Here is a 14123-nt window from a genome sequence, read left to right on the forward strand (position 1 = left end):
TACCAATATCTCTGCCTTTGGTTGAAACCAACTGCTACAAAAACAGTGATAGAAATGGAAAATAATGTCAATGGAACTTCTTGTAGCCACCAAGAAAAGATTCAGATTCGTTTTGAGCAAAAGAACTTGGGTTGTTTCTTTAAGATGAAAAGCCTCCAATCTCCAGCTGAGTTCAGCCTTAGGTTGTGGAGCTGCAGTGAAGCCAGTGATCTGGCCAGCTCCCCAAGAGCCTGGGCTTCCCAAGGGTGTTGGTGCAGGGTTGGGATGTTACAGGGTCACAGAAAAGCAATGCCACTCCATTCCTCTTTCAGCTTGGATGCTTCCCATGCACCAAGGGCTTAGTCTCTACTCTGCCCAGAAGACAGCAGAGGGCAGAGGCGGCCTAGGGCACCCACCAGCAGTGATACCTGGGAAAGTGTCGGGGGGGGGGGGGGGTGTATGGTGTGTGTGTGTGTGTGTGTCTTTTTCCAAGAGGGAGGCATCAAGGGGAGGATGTTGGGCTGGTGGTGGGAAAGGCAAATTTTCTGCACCAGGGGTAGCTTTGGAAAAGTAAGGGGGAAAGCTGCTAAAATGGAAACAGTTAACACAACTTCTGCCACTCTTTGAGGCTTCTTAGTGCAAGTCTATCTGCTGTACTATGACTAACACTTGGAGGAGTGTCCTTTACCCTGGGATGGCACCAGAAAGTCTCAGGTGTAGGGAGGCAATCCACCTACCTGTAACAAAGAGGTTGACAGGCTCATTACACACAACCACGGAGTTCTGTGAAGATCTGAGGTGCTGAACCACACACCAGTAAGGGCCATTGTCCAGGATTTCCATGGGGGAGATCCACAGGGTGAGGTTCCTGGGGTCTATCTCTGTCCGGTTTTCATATCGGGCAGAGTTGTGCTCAGAGATCCTCTCCCCTGCTGCATAGGCAAGCACTACCTCTGTAATGTTCTTCTGCCAGTAGACACGGTAGTTCTGTAGGCTTTCTGAGCTGGGAATTTCATGACAACAAGGCAGGCCAACTTTTTCTCCCACTTTACTTTTGACTACTTTCTTCTCCTGTGCATAGCCTGTATGTGGGGGTCAAAGAAAAGTCAGTGAGACAGTGCTATAGCCTTGTGCCAGGTCCTGCTGCATACAGCTCAGTTCTTTCAGCTCTATCTGCACTTGTTAATGTACCTCAACACCCACAGGGCTGTTTATAGCTTCAGCTCTGCACTGAGGAGAAGCCTCCCTTAGCATTGCCTCTTACATGATGCTCCAGTGCTACTTAGGATCCTGAACAAATGATTTCTGAAGGCAAAGGCAGGAGAGTTACCTGCCTGAACAGAAATTTTGGTGGCTCCTTAAACACCTCAGTGTAAAGATTTGTCATTATTCATGTCAAGGTATAAAAACATACATTCCCAAACTGCTATATACTCTGCTCTTCCTTTTCAGACCTCAGTGTTTGGAAAATCTGTGTCACCCTCCGGTGAGTTTCCTGTGTGTCACACAGAGCCAGAGTGGTCTGTAAGTCTGGGGGTTCCAGGGTTTGTTTGGAAGAGTTCTTTATTTTTTTTTTTTTTTCCAAAGAAAAACCCTGAATATTTCAATATCCCAGAAGCTGGAAGCAGCCCTACGATGATAAACAAAGTTTACAGCCACACTGTCATCTGTCTTCTAGTATTAGCAAATGAACAATTTTGGCTAGTCTAGCTAAAACAAACTTGTATTTGTAAGGGCCCATGGGCCTCCCTTGGGATTACTTGCAAAACAGCACAGGCATTCCCCACCTCCCACTCAGGGACTGTGTTGGTGCCATATCTAGTACACAGGCATGTGCCTCTTGTAATAACCTGAGCTCCTGGCAGGAGAAATCAGGTACAACTTTGACCACACTAGCAGCAATCCCCCTGCTTCACACTGCAGCTTCTCTGCACTCCATGCCAGTGATCAGCCCTGTTTTCCCACTCTAATTCTTCTCCAGTGGGTAGGTGCTCTCGGGAGCCAGGACTTAACATGCAAGGGAGCAGTTTAGCAAGGAGCTCCTGCTGTTGCTGGAAGAGTGACCCGATATTAATGTGCTGTCCTGTGCTTCACCAAGGTCAGGGCAGGTGGTTGAGCTTTCATGCGGGTTTGTGCAACCTTCAGGATGAGACTTATCCCTGTGCATCCTGCTTTGTTAGTCCAAAAATTTGGGTTGCTTTACATTTGCCCTGTTGCCTCAGCCTCATTACCATTAGCACCCATTTCAAGGAAGGGAGGGTACCAGTCTGTTGCACTCCATGGGCTGAGAGCAGAAAACAAGGAAAAAGATGGCCTCAGGACAGAGAAGATTCAAATTCCCCAATTCCTCCCCTGAAACTTCTCATTTAACTGATTTTCCTCTGCTCAGCCACTTCACTGGTCTTCCAAAGGGAAAGATTCAGTTTCCCCCCCCAGTCTTGTACTTCCCCTTATAATGCACTGCAGACTCTGAACAACCAAACTGTGGCAGACCGTGAGCCCACTCAGCCCTCTGACCTCTATCAGTCAGCAACCAGTAGCAAAATGGTAGAAAAATTAGCTCTTCCACTCTGCATGGGACAAGAACTGCCATACCTTGCAACCTTTGGCAGCCAGGCATTTTATGGTTTCTTGACATCAGCAGTTTCATCACTACTGCTAGACCTACCCCTTGAGGAAGAGTTTTGCTCCTTCAGGAATGCATGTATATTTCTTGGCTTCCACAACATCCTGTGATGATGAATTGCACAGTTTGATTACATGCTGTGTGAAAAAGCATTCACCTTAAAAGCAGCCCAGTTTAGGCTGAGTTTTGAAGTTCCTCCTCCTGTGTATCTGCAAGCATTTTGTGTGTTTTTTCCCGCAACCACATCTTTGCTTGCTCTCACGGTTCAGCTCTATTGCTGGAGAGACTCACAAGAGCAGCCAGTCCGAACTTTGGGACTGTGGACCCTAATAAAGACAATTTTCTGTTTTCTTTTGCAGCAGCAGTGGAAGAGTAGGCACACAGCAAATGTCAGGGTGACATCACATCATGAGTTACATGAGGTTCTCCGCACCTTGCCCCTAAGAGTCTCCTTTGCAACCAAAAGGAGAACAAAAACCTTCTTGGCAGTACATGTGCAGGGTTTGGAAACTCCTGCTGATGTCACATCTACCCTTAAAAGGCTCTGCACCCTTGAAACTGCAACCTGAATGCTGCAAGCCTGAAGGAACCAAAGTCCTTGAAGAGTCATTCAGCCCCACAAAAGTCCCCTTTCACTTTAAAGATGAACTGCAAAGCAAAAATGAAAATCCAGTTCTGTCCCGTTTCTGTGCTGAATGCTCTCTGTGACCAGGCTGTGCAGGAGGTACCCACCATGCAAATAATTTTTAATGACTTCTAGAAAAGAAAGATCCCCCCTTTCCCAGCCTCCCCCCCCCTCCAAAGCCCATCCAGTCCCAACCATCCACACACACAGCTCCATCACTGGGAGGCCACAGTGTGAGGCAACACTGACCTGATTAAAGGGCTGACTTCTGCCCTAGGCAGAAAAACATGCTCCGTTCCAACTATACGTGTGCTGCAGATGCCACATACAGCAGGGCTACTTAGAAATGAGTGCAGAGGAAAACCATCCTTTCTTATATGCTTTCAGAGTCAGCAAGCAGGAGAGTTCTTGAGCCTGTATTCCTATTTCCTTCACTCCTTGTCCAAGTCATGTTTCAGAAATGCCACAATCACAGAAGCTTGGTTATCCTACTACACATAAAGTCAGGAGGTACAGGAGAGCAGATTGCCCCTGACACAGAAGTCCTGCAGAGATGCTTGACTGCAAAAGGCAGTAAAAGACCACATAATGCTCTAGAGAAACAGCACTGAACTGCTGGAAGCCTTCAGGTAACTCCTGAAAACCCCAAAGCCACTCTCTTTCCCCTCTGTTCCAAATTTCTCTGCTCTTCTAAACTGCTTTGACTTTTTTTGGTCTTGCCTCATGTTACCTGGCTTTGCACACAACCCACAAAGCAAGACATGATGGGAAAAGTCCTCCTTGGTGGGCCTGGATCTTTTGCCCCTGCGTAAGCAGCAAGAAAGACTGTGGATCCGAACATTTTTTAGATGGACATTCTTGCAAAAAGCTCTGAGGCAAACTGCTGGTGGCCCTCCAAAACCAGGAGGGTCAAAACAGCCTTGCATTGTTTTTTATCTGTAAGTTTCCCTATTTATCTTTGCAACAGCAGTCGGTCTCTCTACTCTTAAATTATTAGCATCACTGAACTTTGCCTAAGACCATGCATATGGGACTCCTGCTCTGCCAGGGTCCTGACACTGTTGTGCAGGGGCTGGTAAAAGGGGCTTGGGGCAGCTCTGGGAGGAGATGCACAGTGTGCCGTCGTGAGGCAAGGGCACTTCTGGTAACTGTGGCTGCGCCAGCTGAGGAAAACACATCTTGTGGAGCTGCAGCTTTCACCTGGAGGCCATCCCCTGGGGTTGGTGTAGGAATCATACCTAGCAGTCCCTGGGTAATCCTGCAGCCTCATTTTCTGTGAATAGCACATTTGCCCCAAACTTGTAGGATTTATCCTTTGAGGACAACACAGTATTTTACAGGGATTTCCAACCAAGATAGATAGTTGAAAATCTGAGAAATTTTGAAAAGCTGAGTCTTTAAAGAACTAGACACTCCCCCTTGGACTTTTCTTTATCCCAGATGATTTTAGCAGTGAGGAATCAGATTTTCCCCAGGCTTTTCATGGGGTTAAAATTCAGCAAATGTCCTGTGCTACACTGGAACACATGAAGAAATGCTTTGTATTTAAACCAGTGTTGTGACAGATTCCTGTGAGCACACTGATCACAGAAAGACCCTATTAGATAACCTCTGCATGGGGACATAATTTCAGCAGTACCTTTTCACTGTAATGACTCCATACAATGAGAAAGATGGGATGAAAGAGAGAAAAGTGAGTGCTGGCAGGCCCTCCCGGCTGTCCTCTTTAAGGAGTCTGTGACTGTATATTAACCTTCTACCCAGACCCCAATCCACCAAATAGAGGCACGCAAAGGGAAGTCTCAGCATGCAGCGAACGGAGGGGTGGCTCTTTCCCTTTGCACAACCCCAAGCCTAACATTCCCATCACAGGCCACAGGCCTGTTGATGCAGCTGCAAACCCAGATGGCTTCATTCATGCCACAGTCGCCTCTTGGGAGGTCATGTTGCCTTACTCATCCCAAATGCAGTGAGAGAGAGGAGCTGAAGAGAAGGAAGAAAAACAATGATGCACTTCATTTGGCAGTGGTTCCACTTTCCCATACCTGCTAGTCAAGTGTGCCTCCAGCAACTGAGTGACAGGATTAATCCTACGTTACGATGATGTCATGGCAGGCCTGAAGCAGGGAAGCAGTGTGAAGAGGTTTATCTAAAAGTTCATCTCTGTTTGCTTCTGCGCTGTAACCTCATGGTGCACTGCTTGGAGCAATACAGCAAGGGCTCGGCTCCCCTGACATGGCTTTATGCACTTCCCATCTTCACATTGCCACATTCCTCCTAAACAAAACTGTAACCTTGCTTTGCCCAGCTCTACACTGCTTGATTTAGCAATGATTAGAACATCCACATGGTGTTTTGGTGCCTGATTCCTTCAGCAACCTTCATTTCATTTAATGCTTTTTTGTTTCGCATGCAAAGCCTGTAGTGAAGAAAATCTTGAAGTCAGGAATTGATGAGACAACCAGAGGACACCTTCCTGTGTTTATAGACAGAAAGACAGCCCATCTTTGGGGGTGTGTACTAATGCCATTTTTTTCCAGCAGCTTGAGGCCCTATTGATACCAAATTAAATTATCTATCTTACTTGTTTCCCTGAGCCTACTTTGATAAGTGGAGATGTACTGCAGGTAACACTCATTTTAGAGTGGTTCACAGGGTGCCCTCAACACATGCCAGCGTTCGATATGGGCCCAGTTTCTTAGACACGAGTATTCCTGCTGAAGCCCTCCATGTGACTGCAGTTTCCTTTGCAGGTTACACACCAAAAGCCTTGCTTTCTCCAGTCCTAATCACTGCCCACTAGAGAGCTCATTTCACATACTTGGGTAGCCTTTTTGCCACAAAAGTCATCAAGGCAATCTGGCCAGATAGAGAAGGAAAGGAAGAGCTGTTACCAAGTCACAACCCTGTCAAAAGCCTGGCTTCAAAGGGAAGGAAACTCCATTACCACAAAAAGCTCCATGATCTGCAACTAGCAACTGAGGAGATGAAAGGGAATCTGAAATCCTTTGGTGAAGGGGCTGGGGCAGCTCCAGACAGCTGGTATCATGCCCTCTTGCTCCAGCCCATGTTTCGGTACTTCTTGAGATAAAGATCTACCGCTTTCTGAGTCACCACTGCCAGAGCTGGGACAAGCCCACTGCCTGGGTATGTCCAGTCTGCTTTGCTTACAACATGAGTAAGATCGCAACTCTCCGCAAATCAGTCAGCAGATTTCTCGTTGTGGCCCTAGCCAGAAGATCAGAGCCAAGCAAGGAGCTGGACATGAGATGCCAAAGGTCTTGGGGGTGGGATGGGGACTATATCCTGTCTTAAGATCTTCCCCTTTGATGCGGAGTCCTCCACATTATGTTGCTTGGGGAAGAGAGGAAGGAGCGCTTGCTTATCTTGACAGTGGGGACAGAAGGACTTCTTTGACTTGGAGAAAGGAGCAGAGGGAGAGTGTGAACTTCCCCGTTTCTCTACTCATAGCCTGTGTCATGGGTGACCCCACTAGAATTAAAAAGGGCAGGGGGAGACACTAAATCTGGATGTCCTCTGTCCTCATGGGATTTGCATATATTAGTTCCTTTCAAGATCAAATTCCTGCAACTGGCTCAGCACTCTTGCGATTTCGAGTTTTGGGGCAGAAACTGGATGTAGCGGTTGTGTAAGACAGGCCTTTGGCGGAGATCTGTCACACACAAGGACAAAAATAAATCTGTTAATTTTTCCCCCTGCAGACTTTGTCTCTCGCTGACTGGATCACTTTGTACTTCCTCTATATTTATCTCCCAGCTGAAGATGTTCTCAGATAATTTTCCTAACTCCTCCAGCACCACTGCCACACATGCTGCTGTCCTCAGCTCAGCTTTTGAAGTAGAGGTCCTCTCCACTGCTTAAGGCCACAGTTTTCTACAGTGCTTGCTAAATCTCACTGCCTCATGTGCTCCCCAAGTAGCCAGCCCTCTTTTGAAACTAACAGAAAGTGTCCAGTAACCAGGAAATCTCACATAAGCCCTCGCAAAAGTAGAAAAGTTATAATTTTTAATTATTTCTTTTTTTGCTTCTGAAGGACTTGCCCACAGCAGCATTCAGCAGTGCAACAAACAAGGCTACAGGCCTGCCAACCATTATCTCATTGTAAAAACCTGGTCCCTGCTCAGGCACCAACTCAGGAACACTTTGCAGGTGACAGCCTTAGCAATGACCCTGGGCTGGCTGGAGCAGAGATTAAACAGCCCTGTATAAAAGTGCAGCATGGCGAATCGTAATTAACTGAAGGATGACTAAGTAAAGGAGACCAAAGCAGTCCAGAGATGTCTTAAAGCTCTAAAAGTCACAGAGGGAGTGAAATGACAGACTTGTGTAGGGGCCGCTGTGGGCACTTGCAAGGTGGCTCAGGGAAGGGGCTCCTTAGCTTGTAGGAAGCAGTCCAACAGTCTCTTCAGACTGATGCACTTCCCTTGGCACAGGGAAGAAATACTTGTCTGCTGTGTGCTTAAAACTACACCTGAGGGTTCCTGCTATGGCGTGAGTAGTGGTGCACACAGAGACTTGCTCCATGGTCTTTCTAACAACTTCTATGATACAGTAGCATTCTGGGCTCACCAAAAGCTCAATGCCTTTTGAGCACAGTGTAGCCAGAAGCGCCACTGTTACCAGCAGTCAGCACTTTTATTTTCAGCCAGGGAGTCCCCTGGGACCAATGATATTTTAAAAGCATAACAGTGAAAAAGCAGAAATAAAGCCTGTGGCATTCTGCATTGGGGAAGATTTACATATTCTCAAATGACCTCCTGAGGCTCCCGATGGTGATGCCCCTCCAAGGGGACACAACAGCTACAAATAAAGTGTATCTATTTACAAACAAAACCGCCCCCCTTTTGCCAAGCAAACAGATTTCACAGCATTCAGTACACTTGCCTTGCCACCTCATGAAGAACACCGCGTCCACATGTGCACAGCACTTACAGTAGGACACACATGTTTAAAAGGAAGAAGGGTTTCTCTGAATGTGGAAATTCTCCTCCAGCCTGGCACAACCTGTGGGTGCAGCCGGAAGACAAACTGGCCTTCTCCACATGAGCAGAGGAGATCTGGCTCCCCACTGGGGAGCTCTCTTCCAACCGCACAAGCTCCCTCCCACTGCTTTCCTTTCAGGGCTCTTCAGAGGCTGGTTCAACATGCCACACTGGTGTAAAACAAGGGGAAAAAAGAAACTTTCTGCTAAGCAAGCTGGATCACCCAAGGATCAGAAATGTACTAGAACCAGTGCAAGGAAGAGGAGGCTTGCATAGCTAGAAACAGAGGAGAGGGGGGCAGGACTGCACCTTTTGGTGGCAATAAACTGTTTGCCCCCTCATCTGCGCAGCCTCCAAAGTAACGCAGTGTTGGGTATAAAAGCAAACTGGCACTGGAGAGCCCAGGCTGACCCCTGCAGAAAATGAACTTATCACTGGCAAGGCAGGGGGATAACCCAGTCAGTGGCAGCCTTCGTTTATGTCAGATTAATTACTCCCATTAAATCATGCTTGTAACTCAGAACCGAGGCAGCAATGAGCAGGAGAGATGGGAGCGTGTGCAGGGTAGCAGCTTCTGTTGGTAACCTACTGCAAAGCATAAAATCTTCAGCCCCAAACTTTGCATGTTTAAGTGCAGGGATGTCTGACATTCAAGTTGCAAAAAGGATACAAATGTCTCAGTGATCCAAGAAAGGCAAAAAAGCTGTTGCCTTCAGACTAATGTGAGCTCACTGGAGCTACCTGGGTTCATTCTGATTCCACTGGGAAAAAGAAACTGTGGGTGAAAGGAATGTTTGGTAGCTTTACACACTTGGTATGCAGGTGTAAAGCTGCATTTTGACAGTGCAAGAATGAAGCTTGTCTACATTTAATTTTTATTTTCCTAAAGAATTTTTTCATTTTAACAAACCCCCAACAAAGTCCATAAGCAAAATTAGGAGCCTTTAGTAGGGTTTCTGTTTCCCCAGACAAGCTGTTACAGCAGGTTTCACTCTGGACAGACAGACAAAGGAGTTCCTTAGTTCCACTGCTCTTGTTTTTCAACCAAAGTCATTTATTTTCTGCATGTCTGGAACAGGAGGAGACAGAAACTCATCCGAAACAGAAATGTAAAAAACGAGCTGAAGGCAAGAGCAATAAGATGGAAACTCAATTTGCATCCAGTGATAAAGTAGGCAAATCCGGTACATACAGAAAAGCTTCTGCAATCTCCCCCATGAACCCATACCAAAGTGGACATAGGAAGTACATGCTAAGCACCCTAAAGCTCATTGACAGGCACTTCAGTGTTGGGGGGTGGCCACGAAACAAGGAATCTTTCTTATTCCCAACCCTCTTTTCTGAAACCCAGCTCCACTCCAAGCACTTTATTGGCAGTAACATGCAAGAGGGGATTACCAGAGTGAGTTACTCTAAGACAGTGCTTGCTAGCAATGGGGAGAGAAGTGGATATTCCCTCCCCAGCCCAACTCTCCAATAACTCAGAAAAGCTGTAGGGATTTTCCTCAAAACTTCCCAAAACTTTTCACTATTGGGAAGAAACTAAGAACTAGGTGGTCCCCAGTCAGAAGAAAAGACTCTAGGGAAACTTAAAAGGAATGCTCCATGGACACAAAGCTGGGCTTGCTTTGTGCCTGTGTTTGCACACAGGGCAGGGAAAGGCCTTACTGAGGAACTTCTAGCAACATTTTCCTAGTACAACAAACTGGGACTGAGAAGATCCTGCTGACTTTTGGAAGGTGTGAAGGTGCAATGGTAGGAGAAAAACGAGCCTGGCAATGTGTTCAGACCATAAGTAAGTAAGTTTGTGCTGTAATCAAGGCTGCTCCACCACTTTTCCACTGTGCTGAGACAGCAGGGTATTCATGCACATCAGTGTCTCCAGCAGCAGACAACATCTCAGCTTTAAATTACACTGGCACTTCAGCAGCAAAATTCAACTCAAGGGCAAACACATGTATCTACATAGCTTGGGCGTAGATAATTTCCTATGAAATACAACCTTCAAATAATCCTTTTTAATAAAGCCCCCCACTAATGCCTTCTACTGATGAGATGTGAAAATTCAGCCTGGCATTTCCCTATATTACCATTTTACTCACACAGGCTGTACAGAGAGCACCTGCTTTCATCTTAGCATGCTAACTGACCTTTTGGAGCTGTACAGCTCTGAGCTGTGCAAGCACCAGGATGCCTGAACTAAACCCAAGGATGCAAGATGTAGCCACAGGCTCTGGGTGCCAACTGTGCTTTGATGTGGACATAAGCAGCCCCCTGTGGAATCAGTTCTGTAAATGCTGGTTTTGGTGACCTGCTTAACAATGTGTGAGAAGGGCAATGGCAGGGAGATGGCAGACGCCCAGGGCTTCACTGTTTTGCCACAGCAAAGTCACAAGTCGAACCTTGTGGTCCCTGTGGGCCATCTAGGGAAGGCATCAGCTACAAGTCCCAGTGAAGCTTTTAAAACCATTTGTTTGTGGGTACTGTACCATATATTTTCAAAGGTCACTACTGTAGGAATACCTCTTTTTGGAGAGAAAGGTGGCAAGGTGTGCCTGCTTGAATACAGAGAGAGAAAGGAATTGCATTGGCTGTGCTGCTCTTACCAGTCTGCTGAGAAACCTGAGGCACCAGCACTGCCATTGACTTATTGAGTGGGAAGCATCTAACATTTATTCTCAAAAAGCTGATATAATGCTTTAAAATAGTGCACACACACACACACCCCGAAATAAACCTCAGAATTTTGTAATTGATAGATTTGGAGAAGTAAGTCTTCTCAGCAAGAGGATGACCAATTTCTGCTGGCCTACGGATTTGAGCCTTATTTTTGCCAGCCCTGGCACCTTTCCCCATGCCTTCCAGCCCATTCCCAAGCCCTTGATGCCCCCATGATCCTTACAGCCCCTCTCAGCTGCCTTCTGCCCTGTCAGCTCACCATAAGGACACCCTCATGTACACCCCACGGCCTCCGGCTGCTGGGGTGCTGCTTGTGGCTAGCCAACAGCTTCCATATAACAAGCAAGGGCACTGCATCTCTGCCAGCTTTGCCTTCCTGTCAAATGTGGTTGAAACTGGGCTGGGGATTTCAAAGTTACAAGCGGGCTTAAGACACAGAGGGAGAAGGCAGGATAACCTATCATTCATTTAGCAAACCATATCAAAAAAAAGAACAACTATAGGAACACCTGGTTTTCTGTTATCAAATTTCCGTTTCTAGTACTGGACATTAGCATGCATCATACTGTATATCCACGTATTGCTGGGTTTTGGCCCTGGAATCAGCATTATTTTTAGAGAAACTAGATGACTGGTGAATTACCACATGCTTATAATTACATTAATAACATACCACAAGTTCATCAAAGAGAGAGAGAAACAGTTCTGCATGTGATAAATTGTTTGCCCATTGCAGTACAGGCAAAATACATCCGTGATTGATAGGTGCTTCACAAGCACAAAGGCTGGAGAAGGTGGAAGACAGGAGAGCAGAGAACTCATGAGCAGCTTTTGAGGTGGCTGCTTTCTCTGCAAGTGAGCTCTGAGATTCAATCCTCATTAAAATCTGAGTTATGCTTTAAGATTCTGAGACTGAAACTCAGAATGAAATTCAGCATCAAATATCTCCCAGTTTCAAAACATCGGCATGAAAAGAAAATTTTGCATCACTTGGTTTTTAATCAAAGCCTCAGTTCAGCCCAGATTTGCTCTAGAGTATCATTAGCTGCATAGAGACACTAACATTGGCAATAAGCACAATCTGGTTTGCATCCACAACAAACCCCAGCTCAGAGGTGAGTTTTGCGTGGTTTCATGGTTAACGCCTCACACAGCTAGGAGGACTCATCCCAAGCCTCTTGAGGTCAGGAGGGTCCTGTGGACTTCAACAAGTAGCTCCTCAGAGAAGGATGCCCTTGCAGTCCTCTGACAGGGACTTGTGCTGCTGGGGAAAGTTCTCACTGTGTCCTGTGCTATCTGGGCAGCGGAGAGCCCTCCAACCCACCACGCTGTCCTGTCTTCCCCACCGCATGCTCACTTCTATCGACCCAAAACACTGAAGAAACCACTCTACCACCAAATCCAAAGCCCGACGGGCTGCACCACATGCTACCCACAGACATCAGCTGCCCCGAAAACACTCTTTCCCCACTGCAGTGGGAGGGGTGACCACCCGCAGGTGTGACTGGCTCGGAGAGCTGAGAGCTCCAGGGACCTCCGTGCTCGTCGCCATGGTTAGCAGAGCCAGCCACCCCAAACCCTGCCCTGGCAGGAGGCACCAGAGCAAGTACCCCGGGGGCTACCATCCCCTGCCGACACATACACAGGTGCCCTGGCCCAGCACAACCCCTGCTGTGCTCCCACACCAGCGTGTCCTGCTTACCTAAACTAAGGCAGAGCAGCACGAAGAGCCAGATCCCCAGCCACCTCCTCAGCACCAGTGCCAGTGGGGCGGCGGGCAGGCACACCATCTTCCCGTAGCTCCTGGGCCTGGAGGAGAGGGGACACAGATCAGGGAGCAGCACCTGAGGAGCCATATCACTTGCCACCACGTCCCTTTCCTTCCTGCCCACTGCCGCCCCAAGAAACCACGAGCACAAGCACAGCCCTTTGCACTTCCCTCACAGGGTACCTGTGGCTCCCCCTGAGGCAGAGAGGGGGCTCAGTGCCAGGCCATGGCTGCGCAGCTCCTGCAGCAGGGCCACCAAGGCGCTCGCTCCACACCAGGGCAAGGGGAAAGTCAGGCGCAGGCGGGTGCTCAGCCTCATAAGTCACCTCATGCCCGCCTACAGCTTCCTTATGGGCTTGCGTAAGGGCGTGGGTGCCGCCTTCAGCCCTCGGTGCTGGTTTGGATGTGCTTCCAGCAAGGGGGCAGGAGGGGTGAAGGAGCAGGAAAAAGCCCTGCACATAACCATCACATGCTGAATGGACACGTCAGGCAGTGCTCACACTGGTGGGGCTTCTCAGTTGGAGCTTAAATGCAACCAAGCTAAACAGCTGATGCTACTTGCTGGCAGCATGCACCTGCAGCCCAACGAGCCAGCAGTGATTCTTCCCCTCTGCTGGGCTCTCATGAGACCCCACCTGCGGTGCTGTGTGCAGCTCTGGAGCCCCCAGCACAAGAGGGACATGGCCCTGCTCGAGTGCATCTAGAGGAGGGCCATGGAGATGATCTAAGGGCTAGAACACCTCTGCTACACAGACAGGCTGAGAGAGGCGGGCTTGTTCAGCCTGAAGAGAAGGCTCTGGGGAGACCTTACTGTAGCCTTTCCAGTACGTAAAGGAGGCCTATAGGAAATGTGGGGGGGACTTTTTACAAGGGCATGTAGTGACAGGACACTTTAACCTGCCAGAGGGGAGACTGAGAGGAGCTCTTAGGCAGAAGCTCTTCCCTGTGAGGGTGCTGGCACAGGGTGCCCAGAGAAGCTGTGGCTGCCCCATCCCTGGCAGTGTTCAAGGTCAGGTTGGACAGGGCTTGGAGCAACCTGCTGGAGTGGAAAGTGCCCCTGCCTGTGGCAGGGGGTTGGAACTGAATGATATTTTAAGGTCCTTTCCAAACCAAACCAGTCTGTGGTTCTATGGTTCTATGAATAATCCTAAAAAATTACATTTTAAATTAGGAAAAAACCCACACTGTCATTTCAGGGCCAGCTGAATGTAATGTATCAAGCTCAGTTACATAAAAAAAATTCAAGAAAGACCACTTCAGTTGCACATGTTGGCTGCCACAGCCACGTGTCCAAACAGGGAGCATCTGCTGGATGCACCACCAGAACCAAGCAGGCTCTGGAGAGCATCCACCAGCCCTGGCAGGAGAGACAGAGGGAGAACGTGCCTTCCCAACTCTGGGTCCCCCCTCCTCCAGCAGGCACCCACCACCAGCCCCTTCCTC

General features: G+C 48.1%; 1 protein-coding gene and 1 long non-coding RNA gene across 2 annotated transcripts in view; one reads left to right on the top strand and one right to left on the bottom strand.

The window, feature by feature from the left end:
- LOC136013100 (uncharacterized) overlaps positions 1-3442 on the top strand; it is a 3509-nt gene extending 67 nt beyond the window's left edge. Inside the window, exons 2-3 of the long non-coding RNA XR_010612144.1 lie at positions 1432-1465; positions 2965-3442. This is a non-coding gene — a long non-coding RNA (uncharacterized LOC136013100). The remainder of the gene's footprint in view (positions 1-1431; positions 1466-2964) is intronic.
- The window catches only part of CD80 (CD80 molecule), a 25727-nt gene extending 12563 nt beyond the window's left edge, over positions 1-13164 (bottom strand). The window contains exons 1-3 of the mRNA XM_065676420.1: positions 12864-13164; positions 12615-12721; positions 717-1061 (exon numbers count right to left, since the gene is read on the bottom strand). Of these exons, the coding sequence (XP_065532492.1) occupies positions 717-1061; positions 12615-12702 (433 nt within the window). The 5' untranslated portion in view covers positions 12703-12721; positions 12864-13164. The remainder of the gene's footprint in view (positions 1-716; positions 1062-12614; positions 12722-12863) is intronic.
- Positions 13165-14123: the final 959 nt, after the last annotated feature.

Source organism: Lathamus discolor, chromosome 4, assembly GCF_037157495.1.
Source record: "Lathamus discolor isolate bLatDis1 chromosome 4, bLatDis1.hap1, whole genome shotgun sequence".
In the NCBI taxonomy this organism is placed as follows: domain Eukaryota; kingdom Metazoa; phylum Chordata; class Aves; order Psittaciformes; family Psittacidae; genus Lathamus; species Lathamus discolor.